At 42.4% G+C, this 27265-nt stretch overlaps 2 protein-coding genes across 2 annotated transcripts; one reads left to right on the top strand and one right to left on the bottom strand.

Annotated features, from left to right (window-relative positions):
• Positions 1 to 409: 409 nt before the first annotated feature.
• Positions 410 to 2835, top strand: LOC119745110. Its single transcript, XM_038221332.1, has 2 exons — positions 410 to 738; positions 936 to 2835. The coding sequence occupies exons 1-2, from the start codon at positions 410 to 412 to the stop codon at positions 2833 to 2835; spliced, it is 2229 nt and encodes a 742-aa protein (XP_038077260.1).
• A 2124-nt stretch (positions 2836 to 4959) lies between these two features.
• Positions 4960 to 13949, bottom strand: LOC119745111 (collagen alpha-1(X) chain-like). Its single transcript, XM_038221333.1, has 2 exons — positions 13742 to 13949; positions 4960 to 5588 (listed from the first exon to the last, which is right to left on the bottom strand). The coding sequence occupies exons 1-2, from the start codon at positions 13947 to 13949 to the stop codon at positions 4960 to 4962; spliced, it is 837 nt and encodes a 278-aa protein (XP_038077261.1).
• Positions 13950 to 27265: the final 13316 nt, after the last annotated feature.

Raw genomic sequence — 27265 nt, forward strand, 5'->3', positions numbered from 1 at the left:
TTGTCAAACAGAGCGATATAATCAAATGTACTAGAGGCTAATGAACACTTTTCTTAGACGTGTTACATTGTTAATACAAGCAAGCGTTGGAAACATTCTCTATATTTCTGTAATACACGCAGTGTCAAGTTTAAGAACCAACATTACATGCAATCATAAACAATGTTTTTATAAGAAGTAAACTTTCAAAGGCAATTTACAGATGCAATAAAAACATGGGAGGAAAAAAACGAGGTGAGTTACTACTTTGTTGAGAATATTCTGGGACCATGTGTTGGAATTAGCTTGAATTTCTATAATTAATATTCCAACGACACTTAACTGGACGGGACCACGACCACGGCTTTTGGATAACAATTTTGAACCTAGGAAGACAATTTTTCTCAACAATGAACTCACTCGGTTGGATATGGACATTGTGGCTCTGTCAGAGACCAGATGGTTGGAGACGGGAAGCATCAAAGAGAAGGACTGCACAATATTTTGGAATGGCAAGGGTGAAACAGAAGCTCAAGTGCATGGTGTTGGTTTTGCAGTCAAGAACTCCCTGCTGAAGCACATAGATACTCCTGTGGGCATCTCCCCACGGCTGCTGAGGATCCGGATTCACACTGAAAGCGGTTACTTGACCCTGCTCAGTGTATATGCGCCGACTCTGCAGGCGGACGAGGACGTGAAGGACAGCTTCTACAGACTCTTGGAGGATGAGGTTCGCCACGTTCCAGCACGAGACTCGCTGTTGGTACTGGGGGACTTTAATGCCAGAGTTGGAAATGACTATGGGAACTGGCCCGACTGTCTCGGCTAGCAGGGTGTCGGTAGAATGAACAACAATGGTCAGCGTGTCTTGGAGTTGTGTGTGGCCCAGCGTGTGTGACCACCTGGCAGCACCCATGATCACGGCACTGGCACCAATTAGACTTGGTTCTCTGCAGAAGGAGCCTTCTTAAGGAGGTTCTCCACACGAGAGCGATTCGTTCTACTGATTGGGATACAGACCACTGCCTTGTCCTCGGCAAGATTCGGACCTTTCTGAAAAAGCTGAGCAAGTCGCAGCAGGCGGGACGGAAACGGACCGACCGGGAGGGGGCGAAGAACCCGGAAAAGGTCAACAGCTTCCTCAAGGCAGTTAGCGAATCCTGCGGAGAGGATTGGGAGGACATCAGTTTGATCGTGCATGAGCAGGCCTTGCGGCACTTTGGATCCCAACCACGAGAGGGAAAGGACTGGTTCACAAAAGATCTGCTGCCGCTTGTGGAGGACAAACGGGAGGCCCTGCTCAGGTACCGAGAGGTGTCAACTCACTCAAATTTTACCAGACTCGAGACTGCCCGACAAAATCTGCAGAGGGAAACTCGGAAGTGTGCAAACCAGTACTGGCTGGACCTTTGCCAGAAGATCCAGGTTTCGGCAGACACCGGGAACCTCCGGGAGATGTATGACGGCATCAAGACTGCGATTGGCCCAACCAGAAGGAAGGTAGCACCGCTGAGGGACCTCCAGGGAAATCTCCTCACTGACACGGACCAGCAGCTCCAACGATGGACTGAACACTACAGTGCTCTGTATGGTAGTGAACCCATCATCGATCTTGAAGCAATAGACCAACCTCCAGACCTGCCATGTCTGTCTGAACTGGATTTCGTCCCCACTGTGGAGGAACTCTTGAGGTCCATCAACGATCTCTCCAACAACAAAGCTACGGGTACTGACGGCATACCAGCAGAAATCATCAAAGTCCTGGCTGTACCGCACAGCCCTACCCTGCTGCAACTCCATCGTTCGGTCGTCAGCTACTGGCAACGTGGGCAGGTGCCTCAGTGTCTCAAGGATGCTCAGTTTATACAGTTGTATAAGAACACAGGGGATAAGTCCGACTGCAACAACTACCGCGGGATCTCCCTGCTGGATGTGTTTGGGAAGTCTGTGGCTAGGCTCGTGCTTAAGAGGCTTCAAGTTTTGGGTGAGTACATCTACCCAGAGAGTCAGTGCGGTTTTAGGTCAAACAGGTCAACGATCGACATGGTGTTCACCCTACGACAGCTGGAAGAGAAATGCAGGGAGATCCATGTAAACCTCTACATTGCATTCGTGGACCTCACAAAAGCCTTTGACACAGTAAGCCGAGCTGGGTTGTACAGAGTGCTTGTGACGATTGGCTGTCCACCGACGTTGCTCAAGATTGTCCAGTCATTTCATGATGGGATGGAAGCCTCCATCTCCTTCGACGGCGACGTGTCGGACAGTTTTTCTGTCAGATGCGGAGTGAAGCAGGGCTGTGTGATTGCGCCATGTCTCTTCAACATCTACTTCTCATACCTCCTTCATCATGCCTTCGACGACAACACCTTGGGGGTATACTTGCACACTCGCTTCGATGAGGGGCTCTTCAATGTGCAGCGCTTTCGAGCCAAGACCAAGGTGTCTCACTCTACTGTTACTGACCTCCTGTTCGCTGACAATGCCGCTCTATTTGCTCACACGGCAGATGATCTTCAGACCCTGTTGGATCGTTTCACTTCTTCCTGTGCAGTCTTTGGACTCAAGATCAGCGAGTCAAAGACGGTCGTCATGTGCCAGGAAGTAGAAGACCAGGCAGCACTGCAGACGTTCCTGGTTAACGGGAAAAAGATAGCAGTGGTAGATGAGTTCTGCTACCTCGGGTCCTGCATCTCAAGTATGGCCAGCATGGAGGCAGACCTCAACAGCCGCATTGTACGAGCTGCGGGCTGCTTTGGACAACTCAGGAGGCGTGTGTGGGCAAACAAGAAGCTTAGGCTAAAGACAAAGATTGCAGTCTCACCAGGCTCAACAGCTTCCACCTGCACAATCTGAGGAGGATTCTAGGTGTCAAGTGGTGGGACCGAGTGTCAAACGCAGAGGTTCTGCAGCGCACTCAATGTACAAGCATGCATACCATCTTCACATAGCGCCGGCTCAGATGGTTTGGACATGTCTGTAGGATGCCGCAAGACCGTCTTCCCAAGAGGACACGTTTCAGCGAAGTCAGCACTGGAGCCCGAGTTCGTGGAAGACCTCTACTCCGTATCCAAGACCGCGTACGGGACGACCTACGACACTGCTGTGAGGGGAGCGTGACGGAAAGCAGTCCATGAGGGTGCAGATGCGGCGAAGAAGAAGTAGCGCAAGGAAGGACGGGCGCGCCGAAAACAATCAGTCCAAGGAGCGGTAGCATGATCCCCATTGGATCTTATGTGGCCAACCAACCAACCAAATTCGATTACATTGTTCTAAACACAGCGTACTATTACAAAAGTTTCAAAACATGAATGTAGTTTAGCCAAAGTGTTAAAATAAGAGGATAGGCTTTCGTAGTATTAAAAGCTATTATTTTTAAGTAGTTATATGCGATACTTATCACATTATAAGTAGATTATTTAAGTTGTCAAACAGAGCGATATAATCAAATGTACTAGAGGCTAATGAACACTTTTCTTAGACGTGTTACATTGTTAATACAAGCAAGCGTTGGAAACATTCTCTATATTTCTGTAATACACGCAGTGTCAAGTTTATGAACCAACATTGCATGCAATCATAAACAATGATTTTATAAGAAGTAAACCTTCAAAGGCAATTTACAGATGCAATAAAAATATGGGATGAAAAAAACGAGGTGAGTAACTACTTTGTTGAGAATATTCTGGGACCATGTGTTGGAATTAGCATGCAATTTCTTTAATTAATATTCCAACGATAATTATAGGGGCGTGTCCCCGCCTACCTAAGAATAGACCTGAAGTCCCTTTTCTAGAAACACACCTTTTCAATGCACTTATGTATGGATGAGAGACATTTATTTGAAAACTTGGGCGGTGTCCGAGGACATGATTCTTATGACAAATGCTGACATTGTGAGCGTGGTAGATCCAGAAGGCATGATCCTTCAACAAAAATGCATACCTAAGAGAACACAATCATAGTAGTGACTTTCTATAAGCTCGAGGACAATGCTTTGTGTTTCCCCTTTGTCCCTGTAATATAACACATCCTAACAGACTAAACAATAACGATCGAGGACCGTTTGTTACAAAAAATCACAAAAAAGTTCAGTGTTCTTTCAGCAAAACGAAAACAAATCACATAAGGATGTGTGTGAATTGTTTTCGTTTTGCTGAAAGAACGCACACCTTTTTGTCATCCATGGACAGAACTTGAAAACGGTGGTTGTGTTTAAAACTCCGTAACATAAAAAATACATATGTGATGTGGATGATTCTTGTACTAACAGAAAGCTCATGAATTGGACTTTTATATTCTAGATTTTGAAAGTGCTACATGCAGCACTTCACTAAAACAATGGTCCCGACATTTGGGTTTCGGTTTTTTTTACTCACCCTGTAATGTGCGATTTAAGGAATCTGAACGTGCTACCAAAATAATTTCAGTCGTGCAAACACCATTAACATTGATACTGATTTTTTTATAATTTAAATTGACCATTTTAATTTCATGCAAAGAATGAAACAAATCATGAATGCCTAATACGTGACAGACGTATCTCTCCAAAATAATACAAAATTAAACATTTGTAATGTTGCCTTTATTCAAACAACTATTTTAATGACCGCTTCTTCTGCTTCTACATTATCGTAGATCTACAACCAACGTTTGAAAAAGATGAAACGATAAAGAATGTATTATCTTTTTATCTACCGATATCGTTAATTTCAGTATTTTGTAAGCTGTAAGATTTGTTTTCAATATACACTAATTCAGCGTTAGCACTCAAACCATAAGTTATTCCAATACCGTATTACCGATCTGCGTATGCACTAATAAAATAACAAAATAATCAATTAAATTGTTTTAAAAACATTGAAAAAAATCACTTAGGCCTCCTCAATCATTTTTGTTTTTATTTTTAAACAAAAGAGCTATTAAAAGTTCGGCAATGCGTATAATTTTGTGTATTATGCGTGGTTCAGTTATTTTTGTCTATGCGGGATAAAGGAGGAAGCCACTGAATGAGGTGTAGTCATGATACACAGTACCGTACATAGTCAGATACACCGTGTCTTCTCGCTGCAGAACAAGCACGGCGTTCCCAGACACCTGCTCAGAGGGACCCGAATCATCGCTATGACCAGAGGCAACTATGTCCTCGTTCTCTCGGAGATGAACCCAAAGGCTGCTGCTGGAAGGTTTGAGCACCGAAAACATGAACACGTAGGTGCCCGGTACATTACAGGTGAACGTACCGGTTCCGAGATCGAAGCTGGTATCCGCCAGAAGCGTCTTGGTCTCCTGGAAGGGCAAACGGGTGCCGTGACTCGAAGAGGTGAATCTGCTCGTCCTCTTCACGTTGAATGCAACCCGCTGGTTGGAGACATCTGGAGTCTCCCCTGGCTTACCCTTTTGACCTTTAACACCAACTAAACCCGGTGGACCTCTCGGTCCTATCTTGCCAGGGAGGCCAACCCCGTCGTCTCCTCTAGTTCCAGAGTTCCCAGGTGCTCCCCGCTCACCCATAGGGCCAATAGGTCCCGTCTCACCTGTTTCACCCTTTGACCCCGGTGGGCCATTGGGTCCCACCTGTCCCACCTGTCCCACCGGTCCAGGCAGACCTGGTATGCCGGGTATTGCCGCTGGTCCCTGGCAGCACATTTGACACACCTGAGTGGAAGGACCATCACCATCCGAGGGAACCGGCCCAGTAACGGAAGCTCGGAGCTTGACTGAGTTACCCAGAAGGAGGGCGATTGAAATAATGTTTAACCCCAAGATCTTCATGCTGCACAGAAAAAAAAATAGATAAAATTTAACAAAAAATCGAAGGAGAACGGGGCGAAAAGAGTTAATAAATAGGTAAAAGTAAAGAAAAATATTCAGTTATTTTTAGTATTTAACTACTGAATTAGTAAAAAGGTAATGAATTTCGCGGTCATTTGAGAAACCGTGCATAGCTAAAGATTTGAGAAAACATTATTCAGAAAATGTGTTCGCCGTGATGTTTAAGTGGCGAATCAGTGGACAAGGAATTAAAACTTATTAAAAAGCGTCGTTTTTTGTTTAAATCGGTTGTCATGGCAACTTTGGGAAGCCAATTGAATAGCTTTTGTTATTATTTTGCATGCCGATGAAACTTTTGAAAGGTCACCAAAGGTAATGCCGTCAAGCGAAGCGTTCCGGAAGTTGTTTATTTAATTTTTTTGGGGGGTATCAATATTAATATTAATTAAACATCCACACACCCACCTCGATGGTTCGTTCTTGCAGATCAGGTCCAAGAAGAGATCACAAGGAGCTCAGTGTAGGCTGAAAAACATACCAACGAAAACCGGTAACGTTTACACATTAGTAAATAAGGGCTCAATATTAATTGTATTATTAATTGATAGATACAAAAGCGAGATCCTTTTTCATTTTGATAAATCGTCAATTTGAATGTCAATTTGAAGAACTGTGCCGGAAATACCTGATGTTTGTACTTCAAATAAAGAGTTGTGCTAACATGGATAGTACGCGTGGGGGAACTTTCAACGCAATTTTTTCAACAAGTGATTCCGCGTTAGAACGGCATGCCTTTCTGCCTGGCATTCGAAACAATGGAAATATCAAGCCTAATGCAGGGTGTGTAAAAAAAAAACGAAACCCAAATTATGTCGGGACCATTGTTTAAGTGAAGTTCTGCATGTATCCCTTTCACAATCTAGGATACGAAAGTCCAATTCATCAGCTTTCTTCAGAATAATTCAAATCACTTATGTACTTTTCAAGTTACGGAATTTTAAACACAACCACACTTTTAAAGTTCTGTCCACGGATCACAAGAAGGTAAGTGTTCTTTCAGAAAAACAAAAACAAATTACATACAGATGTGTGTGTGTGAATTTTTTTCGTTTTGCTGAAAGAATGGACACCTTTTTGTAATCCGTGGACAGAACTTAAAACGATGGTTGTGTTTAAAATTCCGTTACTTGAAAAGTACATAAGTGATTTGAATGATTCTTGTACTAAACGAAAGCTTATGAATTGGGCTGCAGAACTTTACTAAACAATTTGGGTTTCGCTTTTATTGATTTACCCTGTACACGCTCGTTGTTCGGAAAATAATTGTGTCGGCAACAATAATCAGAATCTAAATACGACGCTGATTCAAACACTATTTGCAAACAGGCAACAACTTCAACAAGTGTATTTGTTCACGGAAAAATCAATGTTTCAAAGACTCACCGAGTAAATGCCGTTATTGTCGTTCTAGCAATCAGTTCTCGCTAGCTCTCGGGTTGTCGTCTGAAGGTGAAATTGAGCTGCGTCGTTGTGAGGGGTGAAGCGGCCACTACTGGCTTAAATCTTACAGTCGATTTCCTGAGCAGTGACTGGCCTGGTTTGTGATTGGCCCATGCGGGCTGTCGTCAATCTCAAATCACTGACTTTGCTTGATATTAATGAGACGGAAGATAATGTTATTGCCGTTGAGGATTTACACTCACAATCAAAACGTGTACCACCGACACTGAAATAGCTCCATCTTATTGGTGGATATTGTATGGATGTCGGTGACACATCTAAAATACGTGATTTATGATTGACACTCACAACCTGTCGATCACAGACCACTCACTTATGATCACCGACTTGTTGGGCGAAACACTCAGATAGGTGGATTGAAACATGACGTACCCCGGCCGTGGTTTAGTCGGATGTTCGTTGCGCTTGGTGCTATTGAATTGCATGCATATGGACGAACCCGTGTACGTGATCACTGTACACTCGCAAGGCCGCTTCAATGGAAAAAAAAACGGTTATGCACGCTATTGTACAAAGCAACTGCCCCGTGACGGAATAGCTGAACAATAGCTAGTATACGCTTTCGCCATCGAAGGGGGCCATCGTGACAAAATTGATTGTTTCCAAACTTTGTGCATATGAACATATGCATATGAACATCCTACAAGTGCTGTAGTCTTCAATTAGGAAGTTAGCACTTCAATTATGAAGTTAGCACTCAATTGGGAGAAGAAGAAGAACTTTTGGTGTTATCTTAGCGCAGTTATGCTAGAACTGATTTCGGGAGAAAAAAAATCTGCCAAGTCTGCCAACAGACAATTGTTGTGCTAGATATAATTTTTCTTCACGAACGAATCCCTTTGCAAATTCAAAACGAGGGGGGCAGTGAAGGTGGGAAGGGGAGGTAGGGGACGGGGAGCGGTAGGGAAGGGTGGCTTCACAACATCTTCACACAGACCCACGATTGGACACACAATTTTGCCTACAGGACAACGATTTAGCCGACCAAAACTAATGGGTGGTGTCACGATCCCACACCCCTCCATCGACGCCCGTGAAATTACCTCCCTCCAACGGTGGAACTATGTACATTGTCAATTCAGACTTCAGATACTTAAGTTTTGAATTGATTGGCACTGCTTGAATGTAACTTGATGAGGTACCCAACAATGGCGTAAGTGAACTACCACAATGACACAGTTGGATACAGCAAAGTGTAACATGTAATGGGTTTGTAAAGGAAGTTTGACATGTCCGCATTTCCGGAATAGGTCTCTTCAAGTTATGACCAACTTCCGCATAGCGATTCACCGGGGATAGGTTTAATAAATTACACCAGCATGTTATATTCTGGATTTATTGACCACCATGACTTACCAGCTAATATATTAAAATCAAAACCATGATTGGTTCATATATTTCGCAGCTCAATTTGATTCTTGTCCAGCAGTACAGGGAAATGAACGTCCGGACAACGACAGAGGGCGCAACGTGACAACAGCTCCGTCGGGATGCACTTCTGCATTAAATTTCCTATAGACACAAGTGTAAAATGCCCATACTTCAAAATTCTTTAAAAAACACACGCAGAACTCTCACATGTATTTAAGCTGCACAGAAAAAAATCAACATGTCATCTTTCATTTTTTTATTCCTTTTTAGTAGGTTGATCATTGCCTTTTGAGAGATTTTCATCCGAAAAAGACGACCCTATTATCACCAAAGCAGAAAAGTAGGTATCTTGAAAACTGGTCCCTCCACAACATGGAGAAATAGTGACATTATTTTTCAGCAATGCCGTAGTCAATTGAGTGTGATAGGCCGTCTGACAAGGATTGTGCACAATTACAAACCGCAGCGCTTGGGGTTTTGTGTAGAATGATTAGGGGAACACTTTTTTTTTGCTGTAATGTGTCAGTAATATAAACACTACTCACATTGACAGAAACCGTGAAAGAAGAATTTGTTATTATTTAAAGAGTTGCAGCGTAAGCCTCGGACACTCCGTCTTATCATCATCAATTGCTTCCAAAAGAGGGCGCGCTGCATCAACACTGCTCACCGTGCGCCGACTTCTGGCCAGTCGCGATGTAAACACACAGTTATTGCAAGCAAATACACACTTGTATGAGTGGTCCAGGCCGCTAAGTCTCATCATTATTTAAGGCACACACACTCGTTCAAGAGCACATTATAAGTGATCACTTAAAGGTTAGATTTTACTGTGCTTTTGTTTATGTCAGTACCCTTGCCAGATAATAGTTTGTCTTAAGTGATCACTCAATGATGAGACTTTAAGATGCTGTATGGTCAGAATGTTAAATTTAATTGCATGATTGAAAGCGATAACCCCATATTGTTATATTTCTAATTAGTAAAAATTGGCGTATAGATACAAAAGAACAATGTTAATGTAACTTTGTTCCTAGTGCCAGTCGGATAGAGTGTTTTTTTCTTCATAATTTCAAATTCAAACGATTGAAATTCGTGTACAAAACCCATAAGAGCTGTTGCTGAAAAGTTTAAGTACAAACAAAGAAATGAGGATCGGAGACAATAGCTAGGGGGTCATCGATTGCCGATTTTTACAAAGGTGTGTGTGTGTGGGGGGGGGGGGAAGACGGTTTGATCCGATGGCCCTTCGGCCTCCCCTCCTCCAGGTCCAAAAGGCGTGTGGGCGGGTGATATCCCCATCCCCACCCCTCAGATTTAAGGCCCGGTCGACGACGGCAACGGGTGTGTAGCTTAGTCCGCGGTTGAGATCTGCGGCATGGGATCTAACGTGATGATGAAGGACGATTGGGACTGTGGAATGTCCTGTGAGGTGTTCAGGGTCACAGTCAAGGCCGGAGTCTAACAGTGAACTAAAGCAAATGGAAATGTGCCTTGCCAGTCTGGCTTAGTGCTGGAGTACTCGAGCTGAGTTTTTGCATAATATTGCAACTCGCAGGTTTGATTCAGTCTTTGAAATCTGCGGCCTGATATTTTTTACTTGTTCTCAAAAAAAATGGGTGTGGGCAGAATGGGAGGGAAAGGAGATAAATCAGGGGGAAGGGAGAAGGGGGAGGCGCACATCACTTACAACGGCAATGACTGCGGAGTATAGTTTCAGTCGTTGCGGAACGGTACTGGACGTGGGGGCGCACAATTCAAGCGTCTCTTTAACGAGGTATCCAAAATTGGGTGGGAGAAAAATCAAAACGTAGGTGGGGAGATGAACCCTCTCCCACCCCCACTTCCGCCAACTATGAAAGTAATTGTCCAGCTGTTTATATTGAACGGATTGCCGACAAGACCACTTTGCAACTCGGGCGATTCACAATGCATTGCGCCACCAAGAGTTTGCCAAGGAAAGTTACTTTTTCCTAGTGCATTGTGGGAGATGGTCGACAAATTCGCAGCGTGGGCATTTGAAATTGTAAGTATTTCAGGTCAGTACTTTTGCAGGCGTACGATTCGAGGATCTGTTTGGCCTTTTCTTTAATTTTTATCAGTACGGTGTTGTTGTAAGGTGGCAGAACGCTATGCCCCATCTATAACTTTTTACCTCAAGTTGTCTATTGACACTCATTCAAATGGGCCATGTATTGTCGACCGTAAACTTGAACAATTGACTCTCCATCATGGGCAAACTCTTGGTGGCGCACTGCATTGTGAATCACCCGAATCAAATGAGCTGGGTGTCTCACCCCTCTCCCACCCCCACTGAAGCGAACCCCCTGCCCCTGAGAGCTAGTTGGTCAGACAGGTCCGTAAGCTGAGCTTAGCTTAGCTTTTAAATAAGTGTCAACCACCCCGCGATAATCTCTGTGAACGTCCCCTCCCCTAAATCAAACTAAATCCCACCCACGTTAAATCCCAACGCTTCTACCCATATCTTTACCATAAACCATAGTCCAGCCTACCCCCTGCAACCCACGCCAACCCATATTCGCTCCCCCCCCCACTCAACCCGACCCACCTCGTCCCCCACCCACCCTTAATAACCCATCCACCTTCAATCCCACCCATCCTCAAACCCCATCCACCATCAAGCCAATCCCCGCCAGACCTTAACCCCATTCTGCCCTGCAAGGAATAGAAACAAATATCGAAACGCTCAAACTCCGACTCTTTTTGCAATAATTTGTTTACTATCACAGCTATAACGATAACTCTAACAGAGATTTAACATGAGTACTTGCACGAAAGTTGTTAACTAGAGCAGATTTGTGATGGTATCGTTTCATGACATCATCAAACGATTCAAGTATAAGTATTGGAAAATTGTCTTCAAAAATAGAGTGTTATGAAAGTGTTTGGAATCGCTAAGTGTGAATATATCTCTTCTCTCTTTGTAACTTTTTTCAGACAGGTCCGTAAGCCGAGCTTAGCTGAGCTTGAAATCAATGGTCGCACTTTCGTACTCATTGTCAACCACTCCACGATAATCCCTATGAAGTCCCCGCCCCTAAATCAAACTAGATCTCACCCACGTTAAATCCCAACGCTTCTACCCATATCTAGACCTTAAACCATAGTCCTGCCTGCAACCCACGCCAACCCTTTACTTGTTCACCCACTCAACCCGGCCCACCTCGTCCCCCACCCACCCTTAATAACCCATCCACCCTCAATCCAACCCATCCTCAAACCCCATCCACCACCAAGCCAATCTGCGCCAGACCTTAACCCCAGCCTCAAAATTCAAGTTGTTTTATCCTGACCTGCAAGAAATAGAAGCAAATATTCGAACGCACAAACTTCGACTCTGTGTGGATTAATTTATTGACTACAGCAGCTATAACGATAAATCTAACAAAGATTAAACATGAGTACTTGTACGAAAGTTGTTAACTAGAGCAGATTTTGGATGGTATCGTTTCATGACATCATCAAACGATTCAAGTATACGTCTTGGAAAATTCTTCTTGAAAAAATAGTGTGTTATGAAAGTGTTTGGAACCACTAAGTGTGAATATATCTCTTCTCTCTTTGTAACTTTTTTCTCTATACTTTCCTTTGTAGCTCGCACCTTGAGCACCTCGAATGACTTTGAGTGGACTTGTGATGGGCTATACCCATAAAAAATGGTATTAAATCGTAAGGAACTATGTTTTTATAAGAATTAACCTCAAATGAACTACAATTACAAAAGAACTACTTAAAATATGGCAAGTAAAAAAAACCAAGAAATAATTAATTGAATTATGAAATTTGAAATATTATGGGTCATGTGGTGCAATTCAAAAAGCAAGCTTTGGAAAAATAATAATAATAGTTTGTATTTGGGCGTGTCTCCGCCCATCTCATGAAAAGCCATTGTTACAACCCCTTAACCGGAAACACACCTTTTTCAATTAACAGAAGTTTGGATGAGAGACGTTTCATTGGGAAATCAGTATTGAGTCTGAGGACATGTTTCACAGGACAAATGCTGGCATTGTGATTACACGTGAATCCAGAGGGCCAGATATTACCACAAAACGTAGACAGCTATAAAGAGAACGTACGCAATCCGCAACGATGCGCACACCGATCCGTGCACTGTCAGCGCATATTATCGTGTAACCAAAACGATTGTACTCGTCAATGAAAATAAAGTTTACACATTATCGTTACATTGATATGCTTATCTAATTACACTTTGACCTTTTAAGCTGATCTTCGGATGCCTGGTCAGATTTGTAATCGATTTTATGCACAGAATTAAACAGTGACAAGAATGCATGTGTATAATACTGAAATATCAATGTATGTTTGACAGTCTATGTAATATTTACCCCAACAACACGAGATTTTACATTCTCTAATGACCATTTTTCTAATTGTACACTACATTCAAATATGCTAGTAATTATATGTTCAGTATTAGTATGTCGATTTTTTAAGAGCCCTATGTTTTTACACACTGCTAAAGTATCGAAATATTCGACTATTATTACTTTAATAACATTGAAATAATTTTGATTTACACCTGCTCATTGGTTATTTGTTTCCGGTAAACGAAGGAGCGATTGGAACTTCGGCCTCGCGTGTGATCGTGTATGTATTATGCGTGGTTACATGTTTGTCTATTCGGGGTAAAGGAGGAAACCGCTGAATGAGGTGTAGTGAAAAGTGGATTGACTATACGCCGTACCGTGTAAAGTCAGATACACCGTGTCTGCTCGCTGCAGAACCAGCACCGCACTTGCAGATAGTTGGTCACGTGAACTTTCATTATTGCTAAAGGTAGAGACCACCTTGTCGTTGTTTCTGACAAGATAAACGGTAAGATTGCTGGTGTCGTACTTTTTGAGCACAGAAAACGTAAACACGTACGTTCCAGGCATATAGCAGGTGAATGTACCTGTCTCGAGATCGAAGCTGGTACCAGGCTGTAGCGTCTCGGTCTGCTGGAAGGGCAAACGGGTGTTGTCACTCGTAGAGGTATCCGAGTTGCTCGTCCTTACAACCGTGAATGCTACCCGCTGGTTGGAGTCGTCTGGTGTCACCCCTGGCTCACCCTTTTGACCTTTGACACCAGTCAGCCCGGTTGTTCCAACATTACCTGGTATACCTCTCGGACCTATCTTGCCGGGCAGACCAATCCCATCGTCACCCTTCGACCCAGTGTTCCCAGGTGCTCCCCGCTCTCCCAAAGGGCCAATCGGGCCGATCTCCCCTTGCTGACCTGCATCGCCCTTTGACCCCAGTTCACCATAAGGCCCCATCGGTCCTGCTGGCCCAGGCAGACCTGGTATGCCGGGTATTGCAGCAGGCCCCCTTGCAGCACTGCTGACACACCTGAGACGCAGGACCATCACCGTCCGAGGGAACCGGCCCAGTAACGGAAGCTCGGAGCTTGACAGAGTTACCAAGAAGAAGGGCGACTGAAATAATGTTTAACCACAAAATCTTCATGCTGCACAGAAAAAAATTAATGAAATAAAAAAAGATGAAAGAGAACGGGGTAAAAAGAGTTAAGAAATAGGTAAAAGTACAGACAAATGTTCAGTAATCTTTTCTTTTAAATTACTGAATAAGTCAAAAAGTAATGAATTTTTGCGGTAATATGAAAAACCGTGCACAGCTATGGAGATTTGAGAAATCATTATTCAGATAATGTGTTCGCCATGATATATAAGTGGCAATTCAGTGGACACGGAATTAAACCTTGAACAAGCGTAGTTTGAATCGGTTGCCAAGGGTAACCCGTTGAATATATTTTGTTATTATTTTGCCTGCCGATGAAAGTTAGAAAGGTCACCAAAGTCCATGCCGATCAAGCGAAGCTTTCCGTAGCTTTTTTTTTTTTGGGGGGGGGTGTGGGTGGTTTCAATATCAACCATAAATTAAACATCACCACACCCACCTCTATGGTTCGTTCTTGAAGATCAGGTCCAAGAAGAGATCACAAGGAGTTCAGTGTAGGCTAAAAAAACATACCAACGAAGACCGGTTACGTGTACACTTTAGTAAGGAATCAATAAAATTGTATTATCAATTAATACAGGGTGGGAGTCATAAGGAGCGAAACCCAAATGCCGGGACCATTGTTGTAGTGAAGTTGTGTATGTAGCGCCTCCAGAGTCTTGGATATGAAAGCCTAATTAATAAGGTTTATTTTAGTGGAGGAATCGTTCAAATCACATACGTACTTTATTTTAAGTACCGTTTTAAAGTTCTGTCCACGGATCACAAGAAGGTAGGTGTTGTTTCAGCAAGACGAAAACAAATAACAGACAGAAATGTGTGAATTGTTTTCGTTTTGCTGAAGGAACGCACACCTTTTTTTGTGATCCGTGGACAGAACTTTAAAACGGTAATTGTGTTTAAAATTCCGTAACTTGCGAAGTACATAAGTGATTTAGATTTTTCTTGTACTAACAGATGGCTTATGAATAGGACTTTCGTGATCATATCATATATTTTGAAAGTGCTACATGCAGAAACTTCAATTAAACAATAGTCCCGACATTTGGGTTTCGCTTTTGTTGACTTACCCTGTATATGACATAGCGAGATTCATTTTCATGTTGATGAATAGTCACTTTGAATGTCAATTTGAAAACCTCGGCCGGAAATACCTGATGTTTGGAATTGAAATAAAGAGTTGTGCTCACCTTCAAAAAGTTATAATTTACACAGAATATCGTAAAACTCAGGCAAAATTATATGGTAGGTGTAGGGGAGGGATCCAAAAATTTCTCTCTTTTATTTTTTCATGGAGTTAAGGTTTCTGTCATAATTTTACCAAAATAAATGCATAGAAACTAGTCTTCTAACGAATCATCGCTCTTTTCTGATGCTTGATTGGGTAAATGCCACAGTTTCAACAGACACTCACCTGGAAATAACGGTCTTGAATCTATCACGAAAGAAATCCCCAACACTCGAGCAAATTGCTGGATGACAAATATACCAACAAAATAAGTGTAAGTTAAATCCGATCGGAGATATACATGCATAGAGCAACTCATCGTGAACATACCCAAGAAATTGTATGACTATACTCTCTAAATTCCAAAGAGTGAAAATTCACTCCATTCGAGTGAAGATTCAATCCCACCAACTGCAACCAAAAAAGTTGAAACCGTTATACAAAACAATGCAAAAATATATCAGAGGCAGGCTGAGTGGGACCGTTCATGCAAACATTACTGAATTCATGCGAGAGCTTGTGCTTCAGACATATCAGTAGGGCCGAATAATTCGTCGCAGAACTGACAAACCGACGAATAAGCGAAAACCTTGTTTGGAGTAATTCGCGTTTGAAGTTGGACACTTCTCCGGGCGCCGTATTTTACCCTTAATGTTTCGATAAAAAAACTGTTAGTATATATTCTGAATAAAATATGAAACTAAGTATCCACCAGGTCACTTATTTAATCAGAGAAGTTGTGCGATATGGTTTTATTTGATCGTAAACGCATTCGTCAGTTTGTCAAATTACATTAATCTGCAATATCCGGTTGTTCTTCACACTGTTTGTATGTTATTCGTCAGTTTGTCGGATCGCGCGTGCACGCACGCGCAATCCGGCAAACTGACGAATAACATTCGTTGGTACTTTGAACGCACACCTTACATAAGCTGGTTACCAGCGAAATGTTTGTATGCTATTCGTCAGTTTGTCGGATCGCGCGTGCACGCACGCGCAATCCGACAAACTGACGAATAACATTCGTTGGTACTTGGAACGCACACCTTACATAAGCTGGTTACCAGCGAAATTTCGTATTCGTCACTATGTCAAATTATGGATTTGTTTTTGTGAGTGATTCGCCACAAGGGGGGCTCTGAATCTCAAAATCCAGACAAATATTAAGAATTTTGGCATAAATACTTGAAAGAGCAACCTTCATAAAGCCTAAAAATAACAAAAAATCGAAATCGCCAAAATGGTCGATTCGCCGGTTTGTCAGCTCTGCGACGAATTTTACCAACAACAAATCTACACATGATTTCTACAATTGAATCCAGCCAGATAAAGCAAATTGGACTTTAATAAATCTGTGTGCATGATTATCCTGACCCTTTATATTTGCGCGTTCTAACATTGAAACTAAAGAATGTTTATTCCAATTAGCCACACATTTATCAACAATGTTTGAATGTAACTATAGGAAATGTTGGAACCAAAATTAATGGCGCGGATCTGAATATTAGCGAGCTGGTTTGGCTGTACGCAAGCGTGATTCAGTATCGTAGTTACGCAAGATTAGTTTTGAATGAAGTTTTGTTCCTAAAAATCTTGTTTTTTTGGTCCTCAAGCAACTATATTTTACAAGCTTGCAGAGAAGGCGTTGTGTGTCTGGCAGAGGGGCGTATACGCGAAAGCCGTATCACCAAAATGTTTCCACCAAAAGGGAGTAAAGCAGAAAACTTCCTTCGTTTTAATGAAATTTGAAACTTTTCAGAGGAAACACAAGTTGCTTCAAAAGGTATTATTCATGCCTGTGACAAATTTAAAATTCATACTATTTAGAATAGTTATTCCTGACAGATAATGGATAGTACGCATGGGGGAAGTTTCAACGCAATTTTCTTAAAAGTATTAATAATCTTAACAAGTGATTATTCAGCGTTAGAACGGTCACTGCCCTACTGCCGGGCTTTCGACAAAATGGCAACAGCAAACCTAATACAACTCTCTAAATTCCGAAGAGTGAAAATTCACTCCATTCGATTGAAGATTCACTCCCACAGTCGGAAACTAGGGACTAGACGTTTTAGAGTGAAATGTCTTTAATCGTAAAGATCGAGTTTTCACTCGAGCTTCGACTGAAGTGGTTCTTTTTTTTCCAGACTATTTCAATCAAAAATGAGAGGGATTTTCACTCTAAAACGTCTAGTCCCTAATTTCACTCTTTGGAATACAGATAGAACGCTCGTTGTTCGAAAAATGATTGTGTCCGAATTTAGATCCGACGCTGATTCAAACGCTATGTGCAAAAAGGCAACAATTGTTAGTTCGCGCAGGGATAGATTATTGTTTCAAAGACTCACCGAGTAAATCCCGTTCTTGTCGTTCTTGCAATCAGTTCTCTCTCGGGTTTTCGTCTGAAGGTGAAGATGAGTTTCAGTCGTTGTGAGGAGTGAAGTGGCCACTGCTGTCTTAAATATTACCATTTATTTCCTGATCAGTGACTTAATGGCTTGGCCCGGTTTGTGATTGGCCCCTGCGCGCTGTCAATCTCAAATCACTAAATTGCTTCGTATTAATGAGACTGACGATAATGCTTTTGCCGTTGAGGCTATATACTCACGATCAAAAAGTGTACCACCGACACTGAAATAGCCGCATCTTATTGGTGGACTGAGCGCTATGTCGGTGACACATCCAAAACACGTGATATGTGATTGACACACACAACATGTCAATCACAGACCACTTGCTTGTGATCACCGATTTGTTGGGTGACAACCTCTGATTGGTGGATTGAAACATGACGTACACTGGCCGTGATTTATGCGGATGTTCGTTGCACTTGGTGCTATTGAATTGCATGCATATAGACGAACCCGTGTACGTGATCACTTTACACTCGCGGGGCCCCTTCAATGGAAAAAGAAATATGCACAATTTTGTACAAAGCAACTGCCCCGTGATGGAATAGCTGAACAATAGCTAGCATAATACTTTCGCCATTGACGGGGGGCGTTGTGATATAAGTGATAGTGCCCGGATGAGTCTATACATTTGAACATTTTGGTATTATCGAAACGCAGTTATAAGATCTGAATTGGGGAGGAAAAATTCACAAGCAAGCATTACTACGGAACCATTGTCACTATGCCTCATGTATTTCGCCAATTTCGCCAACCCTCTTTGAATTGGGGGGGGGGGGTTGTGACAACAAGTTTGTCAACAGTTGTGCTAAAAGATGTAATTTTTCTTCACGAACGAATCCCTTTGCTATTCCAAACAGTGGGGAGTAGGGGAGGGAGACTGGGAGGGGTGGGGGAGGGGGCTTCAAAACATCTTCACACAGACGCACGATTGGACACACAATTTTGCTTGCAGGACAACGATTTAGCCGACCAAAACCCCCACACCCCTCTAGCGACGCCCGTGAAATTACCACCTTAACGGTAGAACTATGTAAAGTGTCAATTACGACTTCTGATACTAAAGTTTTGCATTCAGCAATGCTTGAATGTAACTTGATGAGGTACCCATCAATGGCGCAACTGAACTACTACAATGACACAGTTTACAGCAAAGTGCGAATTGCATTGGGTTTGTAAAGGAAGTTTGACATGACCGCATTTCCGGAATAGGTCTCCACAAGTTATGACCAACTTCCGCGTAACAATTCACCGGGGATAGATTTAATATATTACACCAGCATGTTATATTCTGGATTTCTTGACCGCCGTGACTTACCAGCCAATATGTTAAAATTAAATCCATGATAGGTTAATATTATTCGCAGCTCAATTTTATACTTGTCAAGCAGTACAGAGAAATGAGCGTCGTGACGACGACAGAGGGCGCAACGTGACGACAGCTCGGGATACACTTCTGCATTAAAATTTCCATAGACACTTGTGCGAAATGCCCGTACTTCAAAATTCTTTTAAAAATACTCAGAACTCTCACAGGTATATAAGCTGCACCGAAAAAGGAAGATCAACATATCGTCTTTTATTTTATTTTCATTTTTGGTGGGTTGACTGTTGAATTTTTGAAAAAAAAATTCCCCGAAGAAGACGACCCATATTGTTCCCAAAGTAGCCTTGACCAAGCCTATCAGCTTGTTCACATACGAACTTGTTCCCGCTACTGCACACCGCGCGCGCCGCGACACAATCACTAGTTGTACTATACCGTTAGCCTCAACGACCCTTGCGTGTGCTTTGTGTGCACGTACGTACGCCCCACACACACTTCCGCAAACAGCCGTACGTACAGCAAGTCGAGGCGGAAGATAGCCTTGACGCAACCGTGGCGAATTCTTATGTGTTTCTTTATAGTTTCGACCGAAATCGGCCAAAAATTTCTGATGCGCATATATTACACGATATCCAATCAAAGCCCGTAAACTTTGACCCGCGATATACATATTCATGACCCGCAAATTACTGTATACACCACGTACATGTATGTTCACTCAAACCATGGTCCCATTTTAAACCATTTCTCCAGTTTTATTACAAACAAATGAAATATGCCGCTATATGAGTGAACAATTGTTCAAAATGATATTATTTCCAATGTATTGCGAATTGGACAGTTCAAGACAGTCCGCCAACGTTTTGTCGGTGCAACAGCGTACATTATCACGCCGCTACCTGCCCGTGCTGTTCTGACAGCGAATGTAGGGAACAGGTCAACTCGGACCCAGGTCAAATCGTACCCATTTAATCGAATGCAGGTTAACTCGTATCTATAAGCACCCGTATGAATTAGGTGCAAGAAACGAGCTATTGACTTCGCGATGGAAATATACGAAACTGTCAGGTACATGGTGAAAAAAAAACTCTCCCTGAATTCGTACCATGTGCAACATACATGTACATCTCATACGTACGACACATGTATTTTAACGCGTACGTATGAATCGTATGTCGTACCTACGACATACGTACAACATGTAAGTCGTAGATACGTATGTACGACATAATCGACAAACAAGTCGAACATACGAGTTACAATTCATATTTTGTACACACGAGATATTAAGTCGTACTTATATATACGACTTTGTCGTATGCGACATATATCGTACCCTGTCGACTCGACTTATGCACGACATATATGTCGTACCGGCACCTGTCGACATTATGTCATATGTTTGATATGTCATACCCTGTCGACATATATGTCGTACCTCGTCGATGATATTAGTCGTACCCTGTCGAAATATGTCGTACCCTGTCGATATATTTGTCGTACATACGACATATAACTTACAAGTTGTTCATACAAGTTAAAATCAGTCTTACAGAATAAGTTTGCTGAAGGAGAGATACCCCTCCCCCCCCCAAAAAAAAAAAAAAAGTCAGCGGTAGATATATACTCAATAGTGTGAGCGCTTTTTTGGCCGCTGAACGTGAAAGCGCAGCGTGTCTCACTGCATGGCGCCAGCCGGGCCGGTGCCTACAGTGGACGGCCCCAACGTGGCCTCTGTGCATGGTGACATCGTTTTTGCCGGCGTGCGGATTTGTACCGTTTGCCGTCTAATTTTTCATCCTTTTCATTTCATTTTCGACCCAAACTATGTGTAACTTTATAAATATTATTCTACTATTATTTAAGATTTTAAGGGGGTGTTTTACAATAATTATTGTTACCACAGGCCGTCTGGTTTATAAACCTTTAGTCGTATTATGCAATTTAATAAATATTCATATTTTTGTCAGTCGTTATCCAATGAGAGAAGACTATTTACCATAGCGCGTAGTCCGAGTACTAATTATCATATTCAGCATACACGGTTGCGTCAAGGCTATCTTCTGCCTCGACTTACTGTACGGCTGTTTGCGGAAGTGAGTGTGGAGCGTATGTACATGCACACAAAGCACACGCAAGGGTCGTTGGGGCTAACGGTATAGTACAACATTGTGTTGCTGCGCGCGCGGTGTGCGGTAGCGGGAACAAGCTCATATGGGAACAAGCTGATAGCCTTGGTCAAGGCTATTTCCAAAGCAAAAAAGTAGCCATCTAGAAAAATGGTCCCTCCACAACACGGGGGGGGGGGGGGAAAGCCATTTTCGAACCCGATTGCATCCAACAAGCTCAGAATTCTTTAATGTAGAATATTTGAGGGTATAACTTTGAGGGATTTAGGCCTATTAACCGGTGTGCACCAATCGACGCGACGGTACAACGACAGGTCTCTGAGTAGACACTTAATTGGTACATTGTACTTCCATTGCCCTCTGTGCACGAGGACAATCAGGCTTATTTTGAACACTATACTTGTCTCCTCAAGACTTTGCTGTCAATCTAAAGGTGTGTGTTACAGTTACGACACCCCCAACCCTCCCCGTTCAGCCGCTGACTAATGTTAAGATAGTCATAAAATGTTGTAAAAAATAACAAATGGAAAGCGTAATTTCCTAAACGTATTCGAAAATTGCATCAGGATGTAGGATGTATTTCCTCGGGTGCTGCCCCGGGATCTCGCAGCCAGACATGAATTCGACGCACCTTCGCACACCCCCTCTTGATATCTCTCCCCACCCCCTGCCCGTTTACAGATCGATACGCCCCTAACTACCTGGTGGGATTTTTTTTCATAAATATCTCCAAACATCTTACCCTTTATTAGCCCTGATACAGGGGCGCTACATACAAGTCCAGGGCCAGAAATTCCAACTAGTTTTAAGGGTAAATGAGCAGAATGATGGACAATGGAAACTTTTACAGTTCACTCGGCTTCGCCTCGTGACATGGAAAAGTTCAGATTTTACCTTGCGATAATACCTCCCCTTTCACTCTGAGCCACTCAATATTTGTATATTATAACACACCTCTTGCTGGTTCTTCATCCTGTTTGGCCGAAACACGGTCACGTATGGTTCACTAATATAGGCTAGTGCATGAAATTCGCGTCAGCGTGAACTAGACGCCGGTCAAGACGTTGCGCGCGCGTCTTTTCCGGAGAAAGGTGCCCGATCGGGCACTATACTTGAAATTTTGACTGGTTACAGTCCCCTCTAATAAAAACTTAAACTCGACAACTGAATCTAGAGAATCCAAAACTGTTCCAACAATCTTTACTTGTTGAATTGTTCGTAATTGCTTATAGAGTTAATTGTTGAATTAAAACAGTTGAACTATAAAACTCTGAAAGTTTGTTTTCTTTCTTTCTTTCTTATTTCTTTTTTGACAGAGGTGATATTATAAAACACATATGGACTGGTATAATTCGGTCACTAGTGAACGTCTATGCCCCCCCCCCCGGGCCTGTGAGTGACCAGAATTAAGAGGGTCCTATAATTTCACTCACGGTTCCTCGGGGCGCATAGACGTGCAGTAGTGACCTCATTGCCAGTCTATATGTGTATACTATTACACTTCCAATATCTTTGTTTATGAATTTTTAAAAGATCACACAAAGAGAAAAGTAATGTCGCGAGACTTTCCCACTGTAAAACGAACAACCCAATTGAACACAGAGAGGGCGCATGACTTTGATCAAGTCATTTCCCAAATCTCAGTCAAGTATCGAGCTGATGTTTCTGCCCGCGATACACAATTTTGAAACCTTATATAACCGTTATAAAAGGCATTGCACTTTGAAACATGATGCATGCGCTCCATTGCAAAATAGATCAATTTTAGGGCCCAATTTCATCTGAATTTCACAGAATACGAGCCCGCGCCTCTTTCCCCGCTTGCTCCCATCAAGTTCATGGCCCACAAAATAGTATAATACTGGATAATTTGAGGGCATTTAAAATCACGATTTCACTGGTGTAGGCAATTTTGGGCATATCTACTGGCCTGCATGTATAGGTACAGTTCTAATTAACCTCCTTAGCCAATATGAGGGGTTGCTTTCAGAAGGAGACAGGACCCGATAAGGTCCGACTCTAGATGCAGCTGACGGTTGACATTTTGCCGACAGTAAGCCGGTGTTTTGCCGACAATAACCTGGTGGCAGGCAAGAGCGCCATAAGCGCTGTCACATGCACACCACACCTTCTCCACCTCTCTTGCACCATCGCCAAGCCGAGATTGACAGGGACTCCATGGGCCTTCTTCACGAGTCGGCCATATTGAATTGAAAGTTAGGTAAAATCTTAATGTTTGGAACTTGCTAAGAGAAATGAAAGCAAGTTCATTTATAATAAATTTCAGTTTGCTTCAATGAATAATTTATAATTTATAATTTAACATCCCCTAATGTTTAAAGCCATATTGAACAAAAAAAAATGACCGTAAAATAAGGCTGCATTGTGCATAAATAAATAGTCTGGCGCCATCCCATTTAACAGTTAACAATTATATAATGAAGTACCCTTAGGGAACTCGACAAAAATGGGCAACTCGTGAGTAAGCCCCATCACAGCTTTCCCCTCATTCAGCCTGACTCTCTTCATCATCTTCTTGAAACTCATCAATCAATCATGAACGCATCCGCCTTTTAACTAGTCTGAGTGTCACTCGTTCTCCACGCAGCCTATCTCCGGTAGAACGTCTTATACATCTAAGCATGCGTGACGTCATTTCATTCCGAATTTAGGACTTCTAAAAAGATTCTGACTATTTCTGATAAATCTTAGGTCCAGTAGCCTCCGGTAATACATTGTTTTACAATTTATGTCACGTGACTAAAACGGAAGGAATTCCTCCTTTTTCCGAAAATGTCCGAAGTTTGCCGAATTCATTTCGTCGACAATCGGATAGTGCCCGAGTATTTCCAAGTACAATATAGGTTTTATTAACTGCTAATTGCTTATTAAAAACTTTAAAAATAGTTCATAATTAATATCCATTGCTTTCATTTAGAAAACTTGAAATTCAACGACGATTTTGTACTCGGATCGTATACGAGGGCGAACTTTTTGCTGCGTCATGTACTAGTTTGGATTTGACGACCGTTACTGGCATTTTCCAAAACTCGGCGTGGTCTCCATTCGGCTCCGCCTGCTAACAGTGCTATTTGGGTGTCTAACTTTGAAGAATATAATAGGTGAAAATAAGTGAATGGTTTCTTACAGAATTATAAAACTGTATATCATAACTGCATGATATATGAAGCAAGTGATTTTTTTTTTTTATTTAATTTAAAAACGAAGCCGAGCTTTGAAAAAAGGTTGTCGATGTCGTCATGTTTATTTTTAGCCACGGAGGCTGTCTGACCTTCAATTTAGACGTGTTGACGTCGGGGAAAATTGTCAGGTCGGGGAACCAGACTAATCAGGACTAAGACTGTGATTGGTCAATTTCGATGCCACGTTTTTGTAATACAACCACCTGTAAAAAAAAATGCTCCTCATCGTCGGCGTGATGTTGACGCACGCCTCTCTCGAGGTCATACGCAGTTTATAGTTGCATAATTAATCGCCAACACTGTTCGCATAATCATAGACCATGGTCGGCAATACCGGGGTCATGGTCTATTACATAGACTACCTTTAAACCCAGGCCCAGATTAAGTGTTTCGTATGCCCTAGGCACCATCGTTCCGAAGAATGCAGATGGAAGGGGAAATGAAGAGGGAATAAAAACAAAGTGGAGAATGTAAATAATAAACACCGCTGCTCAAAACTCCGCATAGCTAAAATTACGTTCTGCATGGCAAAAGATTGTACATTCTGTCATGTCGGCGCAAGCTGCCGCGCGAAGTCGCTTCATATAAGGGCGTTGACCAGGGTGACCGTACGGTTATGGCAAAATTCTGCTAACTGCACTTCAAAAATCTGTCAGATTTATCAAAGATCTGCCAAATTCCCCAGAAAAACTCGAAATACACTATAAACATTTAAAATCACACGCAGATAGTATTGCCTTAATTAATCCACCAAAATATTCCGTTCAAATTTTCTGTCAAACTCTTTTTTTAACAAAAGCATCTGTCAAAGTTAGCCGAAAATCGGCTATAACGGTCACAATGGCGTTGACAGCTACAGCTGTGCAAAACTCAAGCACGTGCTCGCTCGCAGTCAGTTACGAATTAAGCTGATTCTTATTAGTGACGACTCAAAATAACGAGGGCATATTTTGATAGAGAGTCAAGCTACAATTTTGATATTTGCGCCACAGAGCATCTGCAATCCACAAATTTCCCAGGGCTCTTAAGTGTCCCAAGACCCCACAACTTTAGGGCTTCGCGCTCGCATATCAAACATTCCACTATATAGGATTTAAAGACCCCCCCACCCCCCTCCCTGCAGTCTGGGATAAGGGAACAGGCCTGAACAAGGTATGCGCAAAGATACTGAACATGTACATGCAGTTTTGCGACATTATAGCTGGATTGAATTTTGCATTTTTGAGCAATTTCAAAAATTAAATTCGAACGACTACAGTACAATTGCAATCTCTCAATATAACAAATTAATCATTCTTGCAATATTGTCCTCCGATAGAAAAGAAAGAAAATAAAACAAAAAGTTATGTGGCGATGGCCAAGTCTTCAGGAGTCGGACTTATGACCCTAACTCAATGAGCCCCTTACCGACTTCCATATAGAACTCTTCCGGGACTCGGTACCCGGCCCACCACACCTCCTTCCCTGTAACTCGAAAGTCAGGCACCATAAAGGGAGGAAACGAGGTGGCACCCTAAGCCTTGCTGCCGAGTCAGCAAAAGAACCCCGTACCTATACGCAGATGCCAACCTGGACTTCGCAGACAGTCCCAACTTGTGAGTCAGCTTACCGACCGACCGAGCTAACTTCTGTTGGTAAATGACGATGGGGAATTTAATACTCTTAAGTGACAGAACCGCGGGCATCCAAAACCAAAATATGACACCAAGCGGGTTCGAACCCCGAACCCTGGGTGCGCTGTCAGACAGCTTAACAACTAGGCTGTTTCACTAGGTGCTTTTCTCTTTGCGTTTAAAACATAATGCTTATTTCTGCAGTGGGAGAGTTACTTTGTGTTTCATAGCTGCACCAAAGATACATCAGCATCGCGCTATATGAATGCTGTTACATAACTCTTTTCTTATCATTCTTATGTACCGAGCAGTTGACTATTCAGAGTCTCTACGAGCAATTAACCTTACCAAGCTCGCCCTTATTCTGTCGTATTGTTTCGCGTCGCGCTATTTTCCAGGCGCGGTTCTACGGGGGGGGGGGGGGGGGGGGGCTAGAGGGGCTTTAGCTCCACCCCCCCCCATTTCTTTTGTCTAGCCCCCCCCCCCCAAAAAAAAAAAAAAATCCCCTAAAAGAAATTGCATTAGCAACAAGAAGGATTGTGATGTACATGATTGTAATGTACATGTACATGCGAACGGTCTCCCCCTAAAGAAATAGTCGTGACAAGGGTGCATTTGTAGTTAATATAGTGTGAATGATTTTAGGATTTTATTGGCGCTCCCCATTGAAAATATGGCATGAGCCCCCCCCCCCCCTAAAAACAATGTATCTTTAAACGATTAATGTACACATGATGAAAAAAAAATGTTTACTTAAAAGAATTCCAATTTAAAATGATGCAACTCCAAAATGCAGATATTGAATGGTCTAATGGCCACTGGAGTAATGACAGCTCGAATAATGATAATGATACTGATACTGATACCCCCTGATTAATGGTTGCATATAAAAATGACAAATAAAATGATGAACATAAAAACATACAAATAATTATCAGTTGTTTAGGTATCTCTAAAACTGGTCCCTTCACAACCTGGGGAAATAGTGCCAATGCCGAAGTCAATTGAGTGTGACACGCCTTCTGATAAGGATTGTGCACAATTACAAACCGCAGCGCTTGGGGTTTTGTGTAGAATGATTAGAGGGCCACTTTTTTTGCTGCAATGTGTCAGCAATATAAACACTATTCACTGCGAGCCGACTTCTGTCCATTTGCAATGTAAACACAGTTATTGTAAGCTCAAAAACTCAAGAAAAAAACA

This window comes from Patiria miniata, unplaced genomic scaffold, assembly GCF_015706575.1.
Source record: "Patiria miniata isolate m_02_andy unplaced genomic scaffold, ASM1570657v1 HiC_scaffold_7, whole genome shotgun sequence".
NCBI classification, from domain to species: domain Eukaryota; kingdom Metazoa; phylum Echinodermata; class Asteroidea; order Valvatida; family Asterinidae; genus Patiria; species Patiria miniata.